Here is a 15968-nt window from a genome sequence, read left to right on the forward strand (position 1 = left end):
CCGCACTGGGAGCACTGGGGCCGCACTGGGAGCACTGGGGGTGCACTGGGAGTCGTAGTGGGGGCACTGGGATCCATACTGGGAGCACTGGGATCACTGGGATCCGCACTGGGAGCACTGGGATCCATACTGGGAGCACTGGGAGCACTGGGATCCGCACTGGGAGCACTGGGATCCATACTGGGAGCACTGGGAGCACTAGGATCCGCACTGGGAGCACTGGGATCCATACTGGGAGCACTGGCGCCGCACTGGGATCCATACTGGGAGCACTGGGGGGGCACTGGGATTCGTACTGGGAGCACTGGGGGGCCACTGGGAGCCATACTGGGGGTACTGGAGCGATCCCAGGAGCCATACTGGGAGCACGGGGAGCCGTACTGGGTGCACTGGGAGCCGTACTGGTCATACTGGGGGGCACTGGGAGACGCACTGGGAGTACTGTGGGGGTACCGGGAGCCATAGGGGGTGCACTGGGGGGCAATGGGCTCATACTGGGCGTACTGGGAGCCGCAATGGGAGCACTGGGATGGCACTGGGAGTCATACTGGGAGCACTGGGATGGCACTGGGAGTAGTACTGGGAGCACTGGGGGGCAGTGGAGGGACACTGGGGGCCGTACTGGGGGTACTGGGATGATCCAAGGAGCCGTACTGGGAGCACCGGGAGCCATACTGGGTGTACTGGCGCACACTGGGAGCCGCACTGGGAGCACTGGAGGGGCACTGGGGGCCATACTGGGCACAATGGGAGCCGTACTGGGAGCACTGGGGGGGTACCGGGAGCTGTACTGGGGGCACTGGGAGCCATACTGTGTGTACTGGGAGCCATACTGGGAGCACTGGGGGGTACTGGGAGCCGTACTGTGTGCAGTGGGAAGATCCCGGGGGCCGCACTGGGAGTACTGGGAGCCGTACTGGGAGCACTGGGAGCCGTACTGGTAGAACTGGGGGTGCACTGGTGGGGCACTGGGAGCAGTACTGGGAGCACTGGGGGGGCACTAGGAGTCGTACTGGGAGCACTGGGGGGACACTGGGAGCCGTACGGGGGGCACTGGGGCTATTCCAGGAGCCATACTGGGAGCACTGGGATCCATACTGGGAGCACTGGGGGGGGACACTGGGAGCAGTGGGGGGGCACTGGGAGCCGTACCGGGAGCACTGGGAGCCGTACTGGTAGCACTGGGGGTGCACTGGAGGGGCACTGGGGCGCCGCAGGGGGTGCAATGGGAGCCGTACTGGGAGCACTGGGGGGGCAGTGGAAGCCGTACTGGGAGCACTGGGGTGCACTGGGAGCCGTACTCGTCATACTGGGGGACACTGGGAGCCGCAGTGAGAGCACTGGGGGGCACTGGGAGCCGTACTGGGGGTACTGGGGCAATCCCAGGAGCCGTACTGGGGGCACTGGGGTACACTGGGAGCCGCAGTGGGAACACTGGGGGGCACTGGGAGTCATACTGGGACCACTGGAGGGGCAGTGGGCGACATACTGGGAGCACTGGGGGGACACTGGGAGTTGTACTGGGAGCACTGGGATGTCACTGGGAGTCGTACTGGGAGCACTGGGGGGCAGTGGAGGGACACTGGGGGCCGTACTGGGGGTACTGGGATGATCCAAGGAGCCGTACTGGGAGCACCGGGAGCCATACTGGGTGTACTGGGGCACACTGGGAGCCGCACTGGGAGCACTGGAGGGGCACTGGGGGCCATACTGGGCGCAATGGGAGCCGTACTGGGAGCACTGGGGGGGTACCGGGAGCTGTACTGGGGGCACTGGGAGCCATACTGTGTGTACTGGGAGCCATACTGGGAGCACTGGGGGGTACTGGGAGCCGTACTGTGTGCAGTGGGAAGATCCCGGGAGCCGCACTGGGAGTACTGGGAGCCGTACTGGGAGCACTGGGAGCCGTACTGGTAGAACTGGTGGGGCACTGGGAGCAGTACTGGGAGCACTGGGGGGGCACTAGGAGCCATACTGGGAGCACTGGGCGGGCACTGGGAGCTGCACTGGGAGCACTGGGGGGCACTAGGAGTCGTACTGGGAGCACTGGGGGGGGACACTGGGAGCAGTGGGGGGACACTGGGAGCCGTACTGGGAACACTGGGGGAGCACTGGGATCCATACTGGGAGCACTGGGGACGGACACTGGGAGCAGTGGGGGGACACTGGGAGCCGTACTGGGAACACTGGGGGAGCCGTACTGGGAGCACTGGGGGTGCACTGGAGGGGCACTGGGAATCGTACTGGGAGCACTGGGAGCCGTACTGGTCATACTGGGGTACACTGGGAGCCGCAGTGGGAGCACTGGGGGGCACTGGGAGCCGTACTGGGAGCACTGGGGGGGCACTGGGAGCAGTGGGGGGGCACTGGGAGCCGTACTGGGAGCAGTGGGGGAGCACTGGGATCCATACTGGGAGCACTGGGAGCACTGGGATCCATACTGGGAGCACTGGGAGCACTGGGATCCATACTGGGAGCACTGGGATCCATACTGGGAGCACTGGGCCGCTCTGGACTCCATCTCCCGTGAGCCCCCGCGGCCGGGCGGGGCGGGTTTCCGGGTCCCGTGACGTCAGGCCCGGCCCCGCGCGCAGTCACGATGGAGGAGCTGGCGCTGCCGGCGGACAAGGCGCAGGTGGGCCGGGGGGGGGGGGCTGCTCCGGGACCCCCCGCGCCGCGGGGACCCTCCCCCGGCCGGGCCCGCGGCCGCGTCACCGCGATACGGGCCCCCCCGCCATGGCGGGAGCCCCCCGGTGCCCCCCGGCGCCCCCCGGCCCCGTTTCGGGCTGCGGCTCCCCAACATGGCGGCCCCGCCTCAGGGCCCCGCTGCGCGCCCTCCGCCGGGCCCCGCCCCCGGCTGCCCCCAGTGCCCCCAGACCCCCCATTTCAGGGTGCCCCCCCCCGGCTGCCCCCAGTGCCCCCAGACCCCCCATTTCAGGGTGCCCCCCCCCCCGCTGCCCCCAGTGCCCCCAGACCCCCCATTTCAGGGTGCCCCCCCCCCCCCCCCGCTGCCCCCCAATGTCCCCCCCCTCTTCTGCCCAAGGCCCCCCCCCATTTCTGGGCTGTGACTCCCCCAAGTGGTTCCCCCCCATTTCAGGGTGCCCCCAGTCCCCGGCGTGCCCCCCCCACCCCTGGGTGCCCCCCAATATCCCCCCCCTTGCCCCCCCCATTTCCGGGCTGTGTCTCCCCCACCCTGGTTCCTCCCCACTTTCTGGCTGTTTTCTCCCCTGTTTTGGGGTCCCCCCCCCATTTCTAACTGCCCCCCCCAATCTCTTGCCCCCCCCCAATGTCTCCCAGCCCCCCCAGTTTCCGGGTGGTGACTCCCCCAACATTCTTCCCCCCCATTTCAGAGTGCCCCCCCCCATTTCTGGGTCCGTCCCCCCCCCCCATTCCCCCCATCTCTGGCTGCCCCCCCTCCATTTTCTCCGTGTTTTCTCCCCCGTTTTGGGGTCCCCCCCATCTCTAAGTGCCCCCCCATCTCTAAGTGCCCCCCTCCCCATTTGTGGGTGTCCCCCCCCCCAGGATGAGCTGCCGGCTCTGGCCGCCCCCCGGCCCCCCCCGGCCTCTCCTTCCTGGGGCCCGAGGACCCGCAGGACCTTTACAGCCGCTACAAGGTGAGGGGGGGGGCTGATAAATGGGGGGGGGGGGGCACCATAATTGGGGAAGGGAGTAACGAGCTTCATGCTAACGAAGGGGAAGGGGAGAAAGGGAGGGGACGGGGGGGCAGGCGGGGTCCCGGTGGCGTCTGGGGGGGCCCTGGGCGCCCCCCCCCCGTCCCGCGGGGTGAGATCCGGGCGCCCCAAAGAAACCCGGCAGGGGCCGGCGGGGGGGCGGAAAACCGGCGCTGGGGCCGGCGGCGCGGCTCGGGGCTCGGCGCTTCACCGGGGGCGCGGACGCTCTGGCCCTTTTGGCCCTTTTGGCCCTTTTGGCCCTTTTGGCCCTTTTGGCCTTTTTTGGCCTTTTTTGGCCTTTTTTGGCCTTTTTTGGCCTTTTTTGGCCTCTCTTTTAGCCTCTCTTTTAGCCTCTCTTTTAGCCTCTCTTTTAGCCCCCTCTTTAGCACCTCTTTTAGCCTATTTTTTGGCCTCTTTTTGGCCTCTTTTTGGCCTCTTTTTGGCCTCTTTTTGGCCTCTTTTTGGCCTCTTTTTGGCCTCTTTTTGGCCTCTTTTTGGCCTCTTTTTGGCCTCTTTTTGGCCTCTTTTTTAATCCTTTTTTAATCCTTTTTTAATCCTTTTTTAATCCTTTTTTAATCCTTTTTTAATCCTTTTTTAATCCTTTTTTAATCCTTTTTTAATCCTTTTTTAATCCTTTTTTAATCCTTTGTTGGCCTTTTTTAATCCTTTGTTGGCCTTTTTTAATCCTTTGTTGGCCTTTTTTAATCCTTTTTTTAGCCCTTTTTTTGCCTTGTTTTTTGGCCTCTCTTTAGCCTTTTTTTTTAGCCTTTTTTTTTAGCCTTTTTTTTTAGCCTTTTTTTGGCCCTTTTTTTGGCCTCTCTTTAGCCTCTCTTTAGCCTCTCTTTAAGCATATTTTTTGAGGCTTTTTTTGAGGCTTTTTTTGAGGCTTTTTTTGAGGCTTTTTTTGAGGCTTTTTTTGAGGCTTTTTTTGGCCCCTCTTTAGCCTCTCTTTAGCCTCTCTTTAGCCTCTCTTTAGCCTCTCTTTTAGCCCCTTTTTTGAGGCTTTTTTTGAGGCTTTTGAGGCTTTTTTTTGAGGCTTTTTTTTGAGGCTTTTTTTTGAGGCTTTTTTTTGAGGCTTTTTTTTGAGGCTTTTTTTTGCCCTTTTTTGGCCCCTCTTTAGCCTCTCTTTAGCCTCTCTTTTGGGCCCTTTTTTGGAGGCTTTTTTTGGAGGCTTTTTTTGGCCCTTTTTTGGCCCCTCTTTAGCCTCTCTTTTGGGCCCTTTTTTGGGCCCTTTTTTGGGCCCTTTTTTGGGCCCTTTTTTGGGCCCTTTTTTGGGCCCTTTTTTGGGCCCTTTTTTGGGCCCTTTTTTGGGCCCTTTTTTGGGCCCTTTTTTGGGCCCTTTTTTGGGCCCTTTTTTGGGCCCTTTTTTGGGCCCTTTTTTGGGCCCTTTTTTGGGCCCTTTTTTGGGCCCTTTTTTGGGCCCTTTTTTGGGCCCTTTTTTGGGCCCTTTTTTGGGCCCTTTTTTGGGCCCTTTTTTAGCCTTTCTTTTAGCCCCTTTTTTAGCCTTTTTAGCCTTTTATTTGCCCTTTTTTGGCCCGTTTTCAGGCCTTTTTCAGGCCTTTTTCAGGCCTTTTTCAGGCCTTTTTCAGGCCTTTTTCAGGCCTTTTTCAGGCCTTTTTCAGGCCTTTTTCAGGCCTTTTTCAGGCCCTTTTTCAGGCCCTTTTTTAATCCTTTTTTAATCCTTTTTTAATCCTTTTTTAATCCTTTTTTAATCCTTTTTTAATCCTTTTTTAATCCTTTTTTAATCCTTTTTTAATCCTTTTTTAATCCTTTTTTTGGCCCTTTTTTTGGCCCTTTTTTTGGCCCTTTTTTTGGCCCTTTTTTTGGCCCTTTTTTTGGCCCTTTTTTTGGCCCTTTTTTAATCCTTTATTTGGCGCTTTTTTAATCCTTTATTTGGCGCTTTTTTGACATTTTTTTAGCCTCTCTTTAGCTCCTCTTTAGCCCCTCTTTTAGCCTATTTTTTGGCCCCTCTTTTTTTGGCCCCTCTTTTTTTGGCCCCTCTTTTTTTGGCCCCTCTTTTTTTGGCCCCTCTTTTTTTGGCCCCTCTTTTTTTGGCCCCTCTTTTTTTGGCCCCTCTTTTTTTGGCCCCTCTTTTTTTGGCCCCTCTTTTTTTGGCCCCTCTTTTATTCTCTTTTTAGCCTCGGTTTAGCCCCTCTTTAGGCCTATTTTTTGGCCTTGTTTTAGCCCCCTTTTTAGCCCCCTTTTTAGCCCCCGTTTTAGCCCCCTTTGGCCCCCTTTGGCCCCCTTTGGCCCCCTTTAATCCCTTTTTATCGTCACAGAGGTCGGTTCCGACGTCTTCCGCGCGCCTCTCGCCGCCTTTTTGTTATTATACCGTCTTTAAGAGCGGCGCTAGCTCCACGGGCGCTCCGAGCAAACGGTTGGGCTTCCCGTCGCGTTGCGCCTTGGTTAACAAGGAGCCGTGAAGTTGCAAATTCTCTTTTGCGCCGAGGTCTAAACTCAGCAGAGCCAGGAGTTCGACGGTCGTCGTGGTAAGTAAGATTGCGGTTGAACTGTTGCCTTGAGGCACCGCGTAACCTCGCGCTTAAGTCCTTTTTCCCTTGCCAGCCAGGCAGGGCCTTCTCAGATCTCTTGCAGCAAGAGCATTCCTTTTATTAACCCCCCCGTTCGATCTGCAAATTACCCTCGATCGCTTGTCGCGACGTCGCCCCCTCGCACGCTGTTTTGGCCCATTACCGGGCCTGGCGTCAAGGACACAGCAAGAGGAACCGATGACCCGGTTGTGTTTGATGCAGAAGGGTCAGTCCGTGGGTGAGCGCTGGGGGGACAAACGGGTCAGGTTGTAGAGGATCCGCATCAATCCCACTGCCCCCAGCAACGCCGCCGCACCACCGACGGGGGGGATAAACGGTGACATGCGGTTTTCTACAGAAGGGACGGGAGACAACAACCCAAACACGCGAGACCAGGGAAGCCCCGCACCGAATCTCCGCACAGCCCGCGTTTACACAAGCCAGACCTGCCCTGAGCCCAGCCCAGGGGGGCGGGAGGTCCTTCCTCAGCAGGGAACTCTGCCCAGGGCGTCCACCCCACACACAGACACTGCCCCTCCTGCGAGGGGGCCCAGCCGTTCTCCCTCGGGGGACACCTGACCTTGGGGGACTCGCCGCGGGACCCCTGGGGCTCCTTTGCCCCATGGCTCTGTCTGCCAGGCCGCCCACCCTGGGGGGGAGCCTAAAGGGAAACCCGCCCCCTCCGGGAAGGGCCGGGGGAATCGCCCAGATGTCACCCGTGATTTGGGGCCTGGGGTTGAAACCCCAACGTTTTCACGCGCAGCCGCGCTGGAAAAAGCCCGGCAGCGTTGCGGTGGCCGCAGTTCGGCCGTGGCTTCGCTGCGGGGGCTCGCAGATACCCCAGGGATGCCGTGGGAGGGCTGTTCCCTGGGCAGAGCGGCTCGTGGTGACGCACGCAGGCCGCCCTCCGGGTCCCTGCGGTGTCACGGCTGTCAGGGACGCTCTGCGTATTTCCCCAAAAACTCCGTTGACTGCTCTGTCCCAAAGAGCACAGGTTAGAGGATGGGGAGACAGAGGATGATGAGTTTTCCTGAAGGGACGTTCCCCAACCCCGCACGCTGAATTCCTGGGGTCCCAGAAGTCGGGGCGGGGCGGGGGGAGAGCAGAGGCACCTCATTCCCGTGGGCACACTTCTGTGCGAGGATGCTCAGGCTTCGGTGTCTGAACTGCAGCGGAAACTCCTGCCCCCAGATAACCTGAAAAAAAAAAAAAACCAACCCAAAAAACCCCACAAACCAGCAGGGGCAGATGTAGAACTGTGGGGACATACCATGAGGCCCGTGCTGGACAGGACAAAGAGGCAGAGAAACATTCCAGAGAGCCCTTCCCCGACCCAGCTGTGCGCCGTCCCCCAACACAGACGTCGCTCTAAGCCCGCTCTGTCCCCCAGGAGAAGAGGGCCCCGTGTCGGGACGCACACACCCCCCCCGCGGTGTCTCCAGTGGCCGTGGAGCTGTTTGTCCATGGGGCTGTTTCTCTGTCTTTCCCCATCCCACTCTAACCCAGCTCTGCCCCACAGAACCCTCCCAGCAGCACCAGGGCACCCAACTGGGGCATCTGGGGCCTTGATGGTCCGGAGGAAGTGCTGAGGCTTGACCTAGAGATGAATCCCGTATATTTTATCACTGAAAACCGTTGTGCTAGTGGGTGTTGTACTAAGTTATAACAAACCACCTGCTCTGGTGTAAAAAAGTGCTAAAAGCGTTGAAATACTGCAGCCTGAACAACAGGCCCCGAGCCGAGGCCGCTGACTTAGTCTGTAACCATTCACAAAGGGTGTAAACTCCTCGGTGAAAGGTGCAGCTTAGACAAAACGTCATCAGTGGCGAGGAGAGAGTGTATCCAACTGAGAACCCTGTTAGAAACTCCCTTGGTTTCCCCCGAGCCCTGGCCAGGCTTTGGGTGGAATCCAACAGGAGAATGAAACCAGAATTTTTCCGCTCAAAACCAAGGCGCCAGCTCTTCTGCCTGGCTGATTTTTGGGCTCTCTAAGGCCGGACCCGCTCCCAGCGACTCTGGAGGCCTCAGCTCCGGGCGGAGGCACCGCGTAGGATTTCTTACTCACTGGGAAAGGCTCAGTAAATCCTCGGTGTAACCGGGGCTGCCTGCGGGGCTGGGGTAGGGGGGTAAAGTCCGTGAGTGGGGATGGATCTGTCTGAATCTCTCTTCTCTCTCTCGTGTCGTCGTGATTTGACGCGACGCCCTGTATTCCCCCGTTGGCTGCTTTAAGCGCGCTTTGCTTTGTCTCGCTGCGTGTTTTCTGGGTTACGCCGCTGCAGTGGTTAGCGCTAGTAAAATGCAGCCACTCCTTTCACGCCGGTGTTTAATTGATCTCCTTAATCAGCCAAACAACGGGACAGAAGATAACACACCCTGGGCAGGACGCGTGATGCTGCTGCAGTTTTAGGCTGAAGAGTGGGCGACAGGACGTTGCCAGGTTTCCAGCGGAACTGCTGTCTGTCAGTCTCTTGTCCCAAACTTCACGTCTTTCCCATTTTTCTGCCCTCCCAGCCCTCGCTAGCAGTAGGAAACTGATAGTGCAAACTCAGGAAAGCTCTTTGTCGTTTTTCACGAGCGTCATCGTTTTTGCATCGATGGAACAATTTTCCTCTGCCCACAGCTTCTCCCCTTGGGCAGGCTGAGTGCTGACCCTGGCTCACACAGCCCCTGGCTGGCAACCGAGGCACAGATTCTCCACTGAAGAGCGGAAGGAAAGACCCTTTATTATTACAATAGCACATACTCATGCTCTCGCCAAAGCTCTGGCTTCAGAATTAGCAAATCGGCAATTGGACAGCCATCAAGCCCCTCTGCCGTCAGCCAGCCCAGTGCTGTGTCACAGCTCAGCGTTGCAGCTCTCTGTTGGTTTTTCCCTGCCGCCTGAACCCCACCTGGCACTTTCTTCTCTCTTTTCCAAGGCCTCTTTCTTCCCTCAGCCTTGCTGCCTCTTGGGGCCTGCACAGAACTGACTGGCTGATGTCAATCCGCCTCTTAATATATCGAATCTCTCGTGGCTGTGCGAGGCTGACACTCCCACATCTCCCTCTTTTTTTTTTTTTTTTTTTGTTTTTGTTTTTGTTTTGTTTTACCGCTGCAAAGGCTTTATCAATTTAGACAAATTCCCGATAACAATATACATAAAATAATTCCACAGAAGGCTAGAAACAATACAGCAGCTACTAGTTGGAAAGAGTAGGACAGTCTTTTTCACCATCGCGTTTCCAGGACGCCGGGTTGACCGAGGACCACAGCTGGTTTCGTTTACCCGGTGTGACATGGCACAGCTCAGAAACCAGAAATCCTACGCGACGCCTCCACCCGTAGGGGAGGCGTCCGAGGTCGCTGCAAGCGGGTCCGGCCTCGAAATCAACAGGCCAGAATAACTGGCGCTTTTTTTTGAGCTGATTTCGTCCTCCTGTTGAGTTCCACCCAGAGCCTGGCCCCTGCTCCAGAAGGGAAACCCAAGGGAGTTTCTAATAAGGTTAAACACTTGGGTTCTTAATTCTTAATATCGCTAAACGTTCCTCCAGCGTTTCATCCTCATTAATTACTACATTTAGTCTAAGCTACATCCTTCACTAGCGACTAGTAAGCCTGGATATTTCATTAAGGAGTTGTGACTACTGTCAGCATTTCCTCCTAAAAGAGTTGGCAACCGTAGTGTGATTAAGGATTTAATAATTTTGTAAGAATTGTAATAATTTTCTCCTATTGCAGCAGCGTTGCCCAGACATCCTGCTTAACTCCTCCGTCGAAGAGACCCCGGACTGTCAGCACAGGGGCACCCACAGCTCCTGGGTGCCCGCCAGAAGCCGCCTCTCACCCTCGGGTGTGGTCGCACACACCCTGCCGGTAACCACCAGTATCACCTCTCCCCCAGGTTATTACAGGAAATGGTCCTTCCCAGTTACCACTTTCCAGGTTTTTGTTTTTTTTTTTTTTTTTTTAACTCACACTTGAACCGTGCCCTGGACTTCTCGTTGAGCTGGTTTCTGTGACGAGAAGTGACGCGATATTGGTGGCACCTGTGGGACAGGGGGAATGTTTAAAAGGTTCGTGACATACAATGACTGACTTAGCCTCTCGTGAGGTGTAGATTGATACCCTGCATCTCCTCCCTTTTTTTTTTTTTTTTTTTTTGGTAATAGATGCTCTAAGTGCCAGGCGTACGCTCCCCAACGGCCTGTCCAGTCGGTGAGTGGGGAACGCAGGTCAGAGGCTTGACCCCCGCTGAATGGCAGGATGCAAACACTGCTCCAGAAAAGGTACTAACAGACAGCGTTGTACGTATTCTAACGTTCCAAATGCAGCCAAGTGAGTGACTCCAGATGGCCATAATTCCGAGGAGGCGAGTCCCCGAGGGCTGACACCACTGGCTGTTGAAGAGAGGGAGTCCTGCTGGCGCTCAGGGCAAGGGGCAATGATGTCTTTTAGCCTGACGCCTTGATAAAGAGACTGGTTTGGTATTGCCCTGGTGTTTTGGTGGAAAAAAAAGCGTGTGGAAGCCGAGTTTGCTCAAAGATATTTGTATGAGCCACTATAATATTATTATAAGTGACCAGAACAATGATACACACAGCTGTAGTACTGACCAGCAAGTACTAGGTCATTTCTGGATGAACAATGACCATCTTGTGCATTTGGTGTCACTAAAAAAAAAAAAGAAATCCGTTCAATAATAACAAGAGGGTCCCTAAGTGTTTCATCCCACTGGAACAGCAGAGCACAGGGCTGCCCTGGAGGGTTCAGTAACGCCAGTTGATGCGGATGGCCGGGCACACGTCGGGATGTTTGTCTGTCTGAGATGGCGTTGGCCGCACGGTGGGGATCTTCTTTCGCTTAGGGTGGTGTCAGTGAGGGGATCTCCTCGCAAAATCATCACACCAGCTGTGCAGATGGTCATTAGTTCGGCCCAGCAACGGCCGTACCCGATTTATGGCTCCCAACGGTAAATCATTTAAAGTCTTAACGTCAGTTTTAAGTTGCAGGACAATGGTCTAGTTCACAAATTCTCCAGCCCAGGTACTGCCCCAGTGATGATCTCTGCACCTTCTCAGGTGCTGTTTGCAACCTCCTTTGAGATCGTGAGTCTCTGGTTAAAGCAAGAGCCTTTTCCATGATCTCCTGTGTTTCTGCTGCCGTAAGTCATCCATGTAATGATCGAGAACAGCCTGGGGGACCTGCACTCTAACAGGGCTCAGAGCCCTTTGCAACAACCCCCTGACACATCCTGGGACTGGTTTTTATGCCTTGTGGTAAAACAACCCAGTGGTACCCTCCTGCAGGGTGACTGACATCGGTAGTGGGAACAGAACGGGCAAATTTAGGTGCGTCATCCGGATGCGGGGGAATGGTGAATAAAAAAAATAAAAATAAAAAAATCAATCCTTTAGGTCAGTGATTACAAGATGCCAGTTTTGGGGAATCCTTGGGGAGGGCATTCCTGGCTGTGACACACCCATAATCCTCCGTGGCGTCATTAATGAGTCGGAGCTCATGTCAAAGTCACCGTTTACCGCTTTTCTATAAAAGAACAAACACCGGGGAGTTCTGAGGACTGGTGGTAGGTACCACGTGTCCTCCACTTAACTGTTCCTCAGTTAAATGGTTGAGGTGACACGGCTTTTTCCCTCGGCAAGGGCCACTGACCCACCCACCCAGGTGATGCCGTTTCCCAGGGTGGGTTTAGCGCTGCCGTGGTGATTTAAGACAAATTCGATCCAATTTGAGTTCCCCATCGAGCCATACCGTCACGACCCCACAATGTAACTGGGGTTTCCAGTATAAACGGGTGAATATTTCCTACCCGGGCCCCTTACACGAGTGAGATCTGTGCTTTGAAACCTTACACCGTGACACCAACCCCGAAAAAACACTTGAGTTACCCGAGCTGGCCAATCTGCTCGCAGATATGACGGTCCCATCCGCACCAGTATCTAAAATGAAACGCCTGTCAGCTCAACGGATTCCTCTGCTTCGGTGAGGGCACGTTTTACCCGAGGTTGACCTTGTGTCACTGTCTGAGCCCGAAATATTTAACTACCTGCTGATCCAAATCCTGAGTCACCCCGACTTCTCGGCATATTAGGGGGAGCTGCAGTAAAATAAAGCAGCTGAGCCATTTTGGATCTTTTTGTTACTGAACACGGGGGTCCAGGGCTCCAGGCCGTAATTCTGATTTCCCCTTTCAGAATCGGCATCTACGAGCCCTGGTAAGACGAACCACCCCTGTGAGGTTGTAGATGCTTTCCCCAGGAATAATGCACTTTTTTCCCGTTTCCCAACAGCCCACGCACTGCTGTTGGTACCGAGGAAACTGCGGTATCTAGTAATGTTGCTGCCGGCTCCGCTCCCTCCGGTGGCTGCACATAATTCTGATGCATGTGAGGATTGACCAGAGAGATTTGCGTCTTGGCACGATTCCGCTGCTCTCTCCTCAATTAGTTTCCCGAAATCAGCTTCCCATCTTTTATCAAATTTGGACCGGCAGTCTCTTGCAAAATGTTCACCCTTCTCACACACCGCGGGCAGACATTAGGAGCTTTGACTTGCTTTTGCTGATTTGGATATTGTTTTCTTTTTGTTTTTTTTTTTTTAAGGTGGCCTGTTTGTCCGCACCCAAACCAAATCCCGTTGACTCGTACGAAGAGTAGCAAAAGCAGCGGCCGTTGCCTCACGTCAGGGATCGACAGCACCAATTCTCGTTGCGTGTTTTTATCATTTGAACAAGATCTGGATTACGCAGTGGCAACGCGACCTCCTGGCAGTCGGCGTCAGCCTTCGAAACCGCCAGTTTTAATAACAACATTTGACGGGCGTCCTCGTGAGGGATCTCCTTGCTCAAACTTTCAGTCGATCGCCAAACTGCATATACGGCTCCTTTGCACCTTGCTTAATATCAGTAAATTATTTATTAGCTTTACCAGCTTCAGGTACCTCTAAAACTGCTCCACGTGCCACGTCTTTTACGTCATCTAACACACGCCCGTGCTTGTCGAGCAGGATCGTGCCACTCCCCTTCACCCCCCAAGGCATCCAAAGGGAGATCTGCTGTGGAAAATTTTGAGGATGGAGATGGTTTTTTCTTCTGCGAACCTACGCCACGCTGGCTGCCACAGATCATAGTGGCTTCCCATCAGTATTAATTGCGTTCAGGTTTTGCGGTCAGGGTGTAACTAACCGTTACCGAGCCCAGCGGGTTAGTGGTGTAAGGAGATGTGATCCCACAGTTCATCGCTCCTTTTCTAAGTTCTTTAACAACAGAAAATTGCCGTCCTTCCCACTGTGGGGGATGTCTCGGATCATAAATGACCGGAGCAACATTTTTTTCTGGCCACGTCCACATCGCCTTGCGCCAAGGCTGCTCGCCTCACTCTCACCCACGGATCATCCCCAGCGCAGGGAGGACACAGGCCAGAGTCTCTTTTGGGATTTACAGCGTCAGGGTCTAAAAGATTATCGCAGTCTAGAGACCCAGCATATAAATCTTGCTCCCGGGGTTCAGAATACACATCCTCGCCCTCTGTGTTCTCATTCTCTGTGTTATCAGCCCGGCCGCGTTCGTTATTTTGTCTTTTTGTTATCTGAAAAAGAGTTCTCCATGCGTGCAGGAGTTCTGCCCCAACCTGGTTCCCTCGCGTGCACACTCCCACGATCTCACTCCTGCTTCCTCCCATACCGGAGCAGTGGATTTGGTAACGGCGTCAACTCTTGGTGTTTCTGTTTTGACCCATTTTAAAAGTCTTTTCAAGACATGCGGGTTAATACGGGCGCTGGATTTAGCTAACGGTCTTTCCATCAGTGCTGACTTTTTCCTTCCGAGGGCACTGACCCCCCCATCGTTCCCCACAGCTCCCCCCGCAGCGGTGACTGGTGCCGCCTCCTGCTTCCTTCCAGCAGCCCTGAAGTTCTGTGGGGTCTGGCACCGGGGTGAGCCCAGCTGGGCACGCTTATTCCCCGCTCACGGGGCAACCGGGGCACGGACTCTGCACCGAAGAGCGGAAGGAAAGACCCTTTCTTATTACAATAGCACATACTTATGCACTCCCCAAAGCTCTTACTTCACAATTAGCAAATCGGCAATTGGACAGCCATCAATCCTTTCTCCTATCAGCACCAGAGCACTCTCACACGCTGTGCAGACCAATCCCCTGCTCGCTCAGGCGCTGTTCACGCGGCGGGAACTCCTCACGGGTCAGGATTTCCCACAGCTCAGGGTGGCAGCTGTCCCTCGTTTTCCCCTGACGCCTCGGCACAACTCGGCAGTTTCTGATCTTTCTCCCCAGGGCTGTGATTGGCGGCAAAAAAAAAAAAAAAAAAAAAGACCCTAACAACTCGAATAGAGTTACAGAGCAGGTTTGTTTACTCCAGCCAGGGCGCAAAGGGATTCCTCCACACAGCTTGCACCCCCCCGCACATTTTACCCCAACCTCACCGAGTGTGGATGTCCGTATTCAGGGGCTTCCATCGCACAACTCCCATGTGCAGGGTGAGGGTTTGTTACTTCTCAGGCTGGTGTCAGCACTCGATGTTCTCTTTGCCCCTGCCCGTCACCTCCTGGGGGGGCTTTGGGAGGAAGGCTCAGAGTCTTTCTCACCTTTTTTTCCCCCCCCCGGAGCATGCGCAGAATCTCTTGGCCGGTTTTTTGAATAACGAGAGCGTTTTTCAGCGGGTTTACTCATTCGAAGTATCGAGAACCGATAGAACTTCCACCGTCTGTGCGTGGTTAGAGCACATCTGTTCCCCGAGGGCAAAACCAGAATATTTTGCTGAACGTTGCAGTTCTTGGTAGGTTTTCGCAGTGAGCTGCTTCGCTTTATGAACACAGCAGCCCTGGGTAAAATTCCACAGCCTGGGCAAGCAGGATTCTTCGCTATATTTAAAAAAATTACTATAACTTGCCCGAAGTAAGTAAATAAGTTGCGGAGCAGTTTTCTGTAAGTAAATAAATCTCAAAGCAAGTCGTCATTTCTCTGCGTCACCTCTTCCTCATCGAAGCCCGGCTGCTGCGCGGGGGCCGCGCGGGCTGACAGGCCGATGCCTCCTACAACGGGCGACACCAGGCTCCCCACATCTGAGGGGAGGGGGTGTGGGGGGCATTGGGAGGGGTTGGGGGTGCAGGGATGGAGGGGACACCCCCAAAACCCCTGCGGGGGATGGTGGGGACAGCAGGCACGTGGGGTGTGGGGCAACCTGGGGGTGTGTGTGTGTGGAGGGAACGACAGCGCTGGGACCCCCCCCCCCGAGATTCTGCAGGGGACAGGAGGGATGTGGAGGAGGGGTTTGGGGGTCCCAGTGGGGGAATTGGGGGTGCAGGAGGAGGGGTGACATCATTGGGAACTCCCCCAGCCCCCTGCAGGGGAAAGTAGGAATGGGGGCGAGTCCCAAAGGGGGGACTGAGAGTCTCGGGGGGGGGGGGGTGTGTGTTACGGGTGAGTCCCCCCAATTTTGGGGGTTCCTGAGGAGGTTGGGATGGTTCCAGGGCCTCGATGGGGTTTCCCGTTATTTTGGAGGGGTCTAACAGGGAGCTTGAGGGGGTCCCCCCAACTTCTGGAGCCTCGAGGGGTTTTTTTGGGGTCCCCTCTGATTTTTTTGGGGGGGGTTATCTCCTCTTTTTTTCTTTTTTGGTGTCCCAGGGCTTGGGAGGGAGCAGGGGGGGGGCTGGTGGTCCCAGGGGCGTGGGGGTTATCTCCTCTTATTTGGTGCCCCAGGGGGGTTTGGGGGGGGCGGGGGGGGACATCCCCCAAATTTTGAGTGTCGGGCAAAG

General features: G+C 55.6%; 1 protein-coding gene across 12 annotated transcripts; it reads left to right on the forward strand.

Annotated features, from left to right (window-relative positions):
* Positions 1–2434: 2434 nt before the first annotated feature.
* Positions 2435–15162, forward strand: LOC141972514 (uncharacterized). 12 transcript variants are annotated; one of them, XR_012635397.1, is made up of 8 exons: positions 2435–2635; positions 3523–3614; positions 5951–6160; positions 6237–6440; positions 9920–10054; positions 10188–10254; positions 10351–10467; positions 12802–13124. XR_012635397.1 is itself a non-coding variant. In XM_074930418.1 (7 exons), exons 1-6 carry the CDS (start codon positions 2600–2602, stop codon positions 10424–10426), a joined length of 753 nt encoding a protein of 250 aa, XP_074786519.1. In that variant the 5' UTR covers positions 2435–2599; the 3' UTR covers positions 10427–10467; positions 12802–13124. The 12 variants fall into 12 exon arrangements, 8 of the variants coding, with proteins under 8 accessions (XP_074786519.1, XP_074786514.1, XP_074786518.1 ...); XR_012635398.1 differs by lacking the exon at positions 10188–10254 and having other exon boundaries at positions 9920–10082; XR_012635399.1 differs by lacking the exon at positions 6237–6440 and having other exon boundaries at positions 6121–6160.
* Positions 15163–15968: the final 806 nt, after the last annotated feature.

This window comes from Athene noctua, chromosome 33 (assembly GCF_965140245.1).
Source record: "Athene noctua chromosome 33, bAthNoc1.hap1.1, whole genome shotgun sequence".
In the NCBI taxonomy this organism is placed as follows: Eukaryota; Metazoa; Chordata; class Aves; order Strigiformes; family Strigidae; genus Athene; species Athene noctua.

Excerpts from the sequence above, each read along its gene's own strand:
- LOC141972514 (XM_074930413.1), top strand. The coding sequence starts at position 2,600 with ATGGAGGAGCTGGCGCTGCCGGCGGACAAGGCGCAG. Across the intron at positions 6,161-6,236 it reads GGAGTTCGACGGTCGTCGTG|CCAGGCAGGGCCTTCTCAGA; the intron begins GTAAGTAAGATT and ends TTCCCTTGCCAG. Across the intron at positions 6,441-9,919 it reads GCAGAAGGGTCAGTCCGTGG|CAGCGTTGCCCAGACATCCT; the intron begins GTGAGCGCTGGG and ends CTCCTATTGCAG.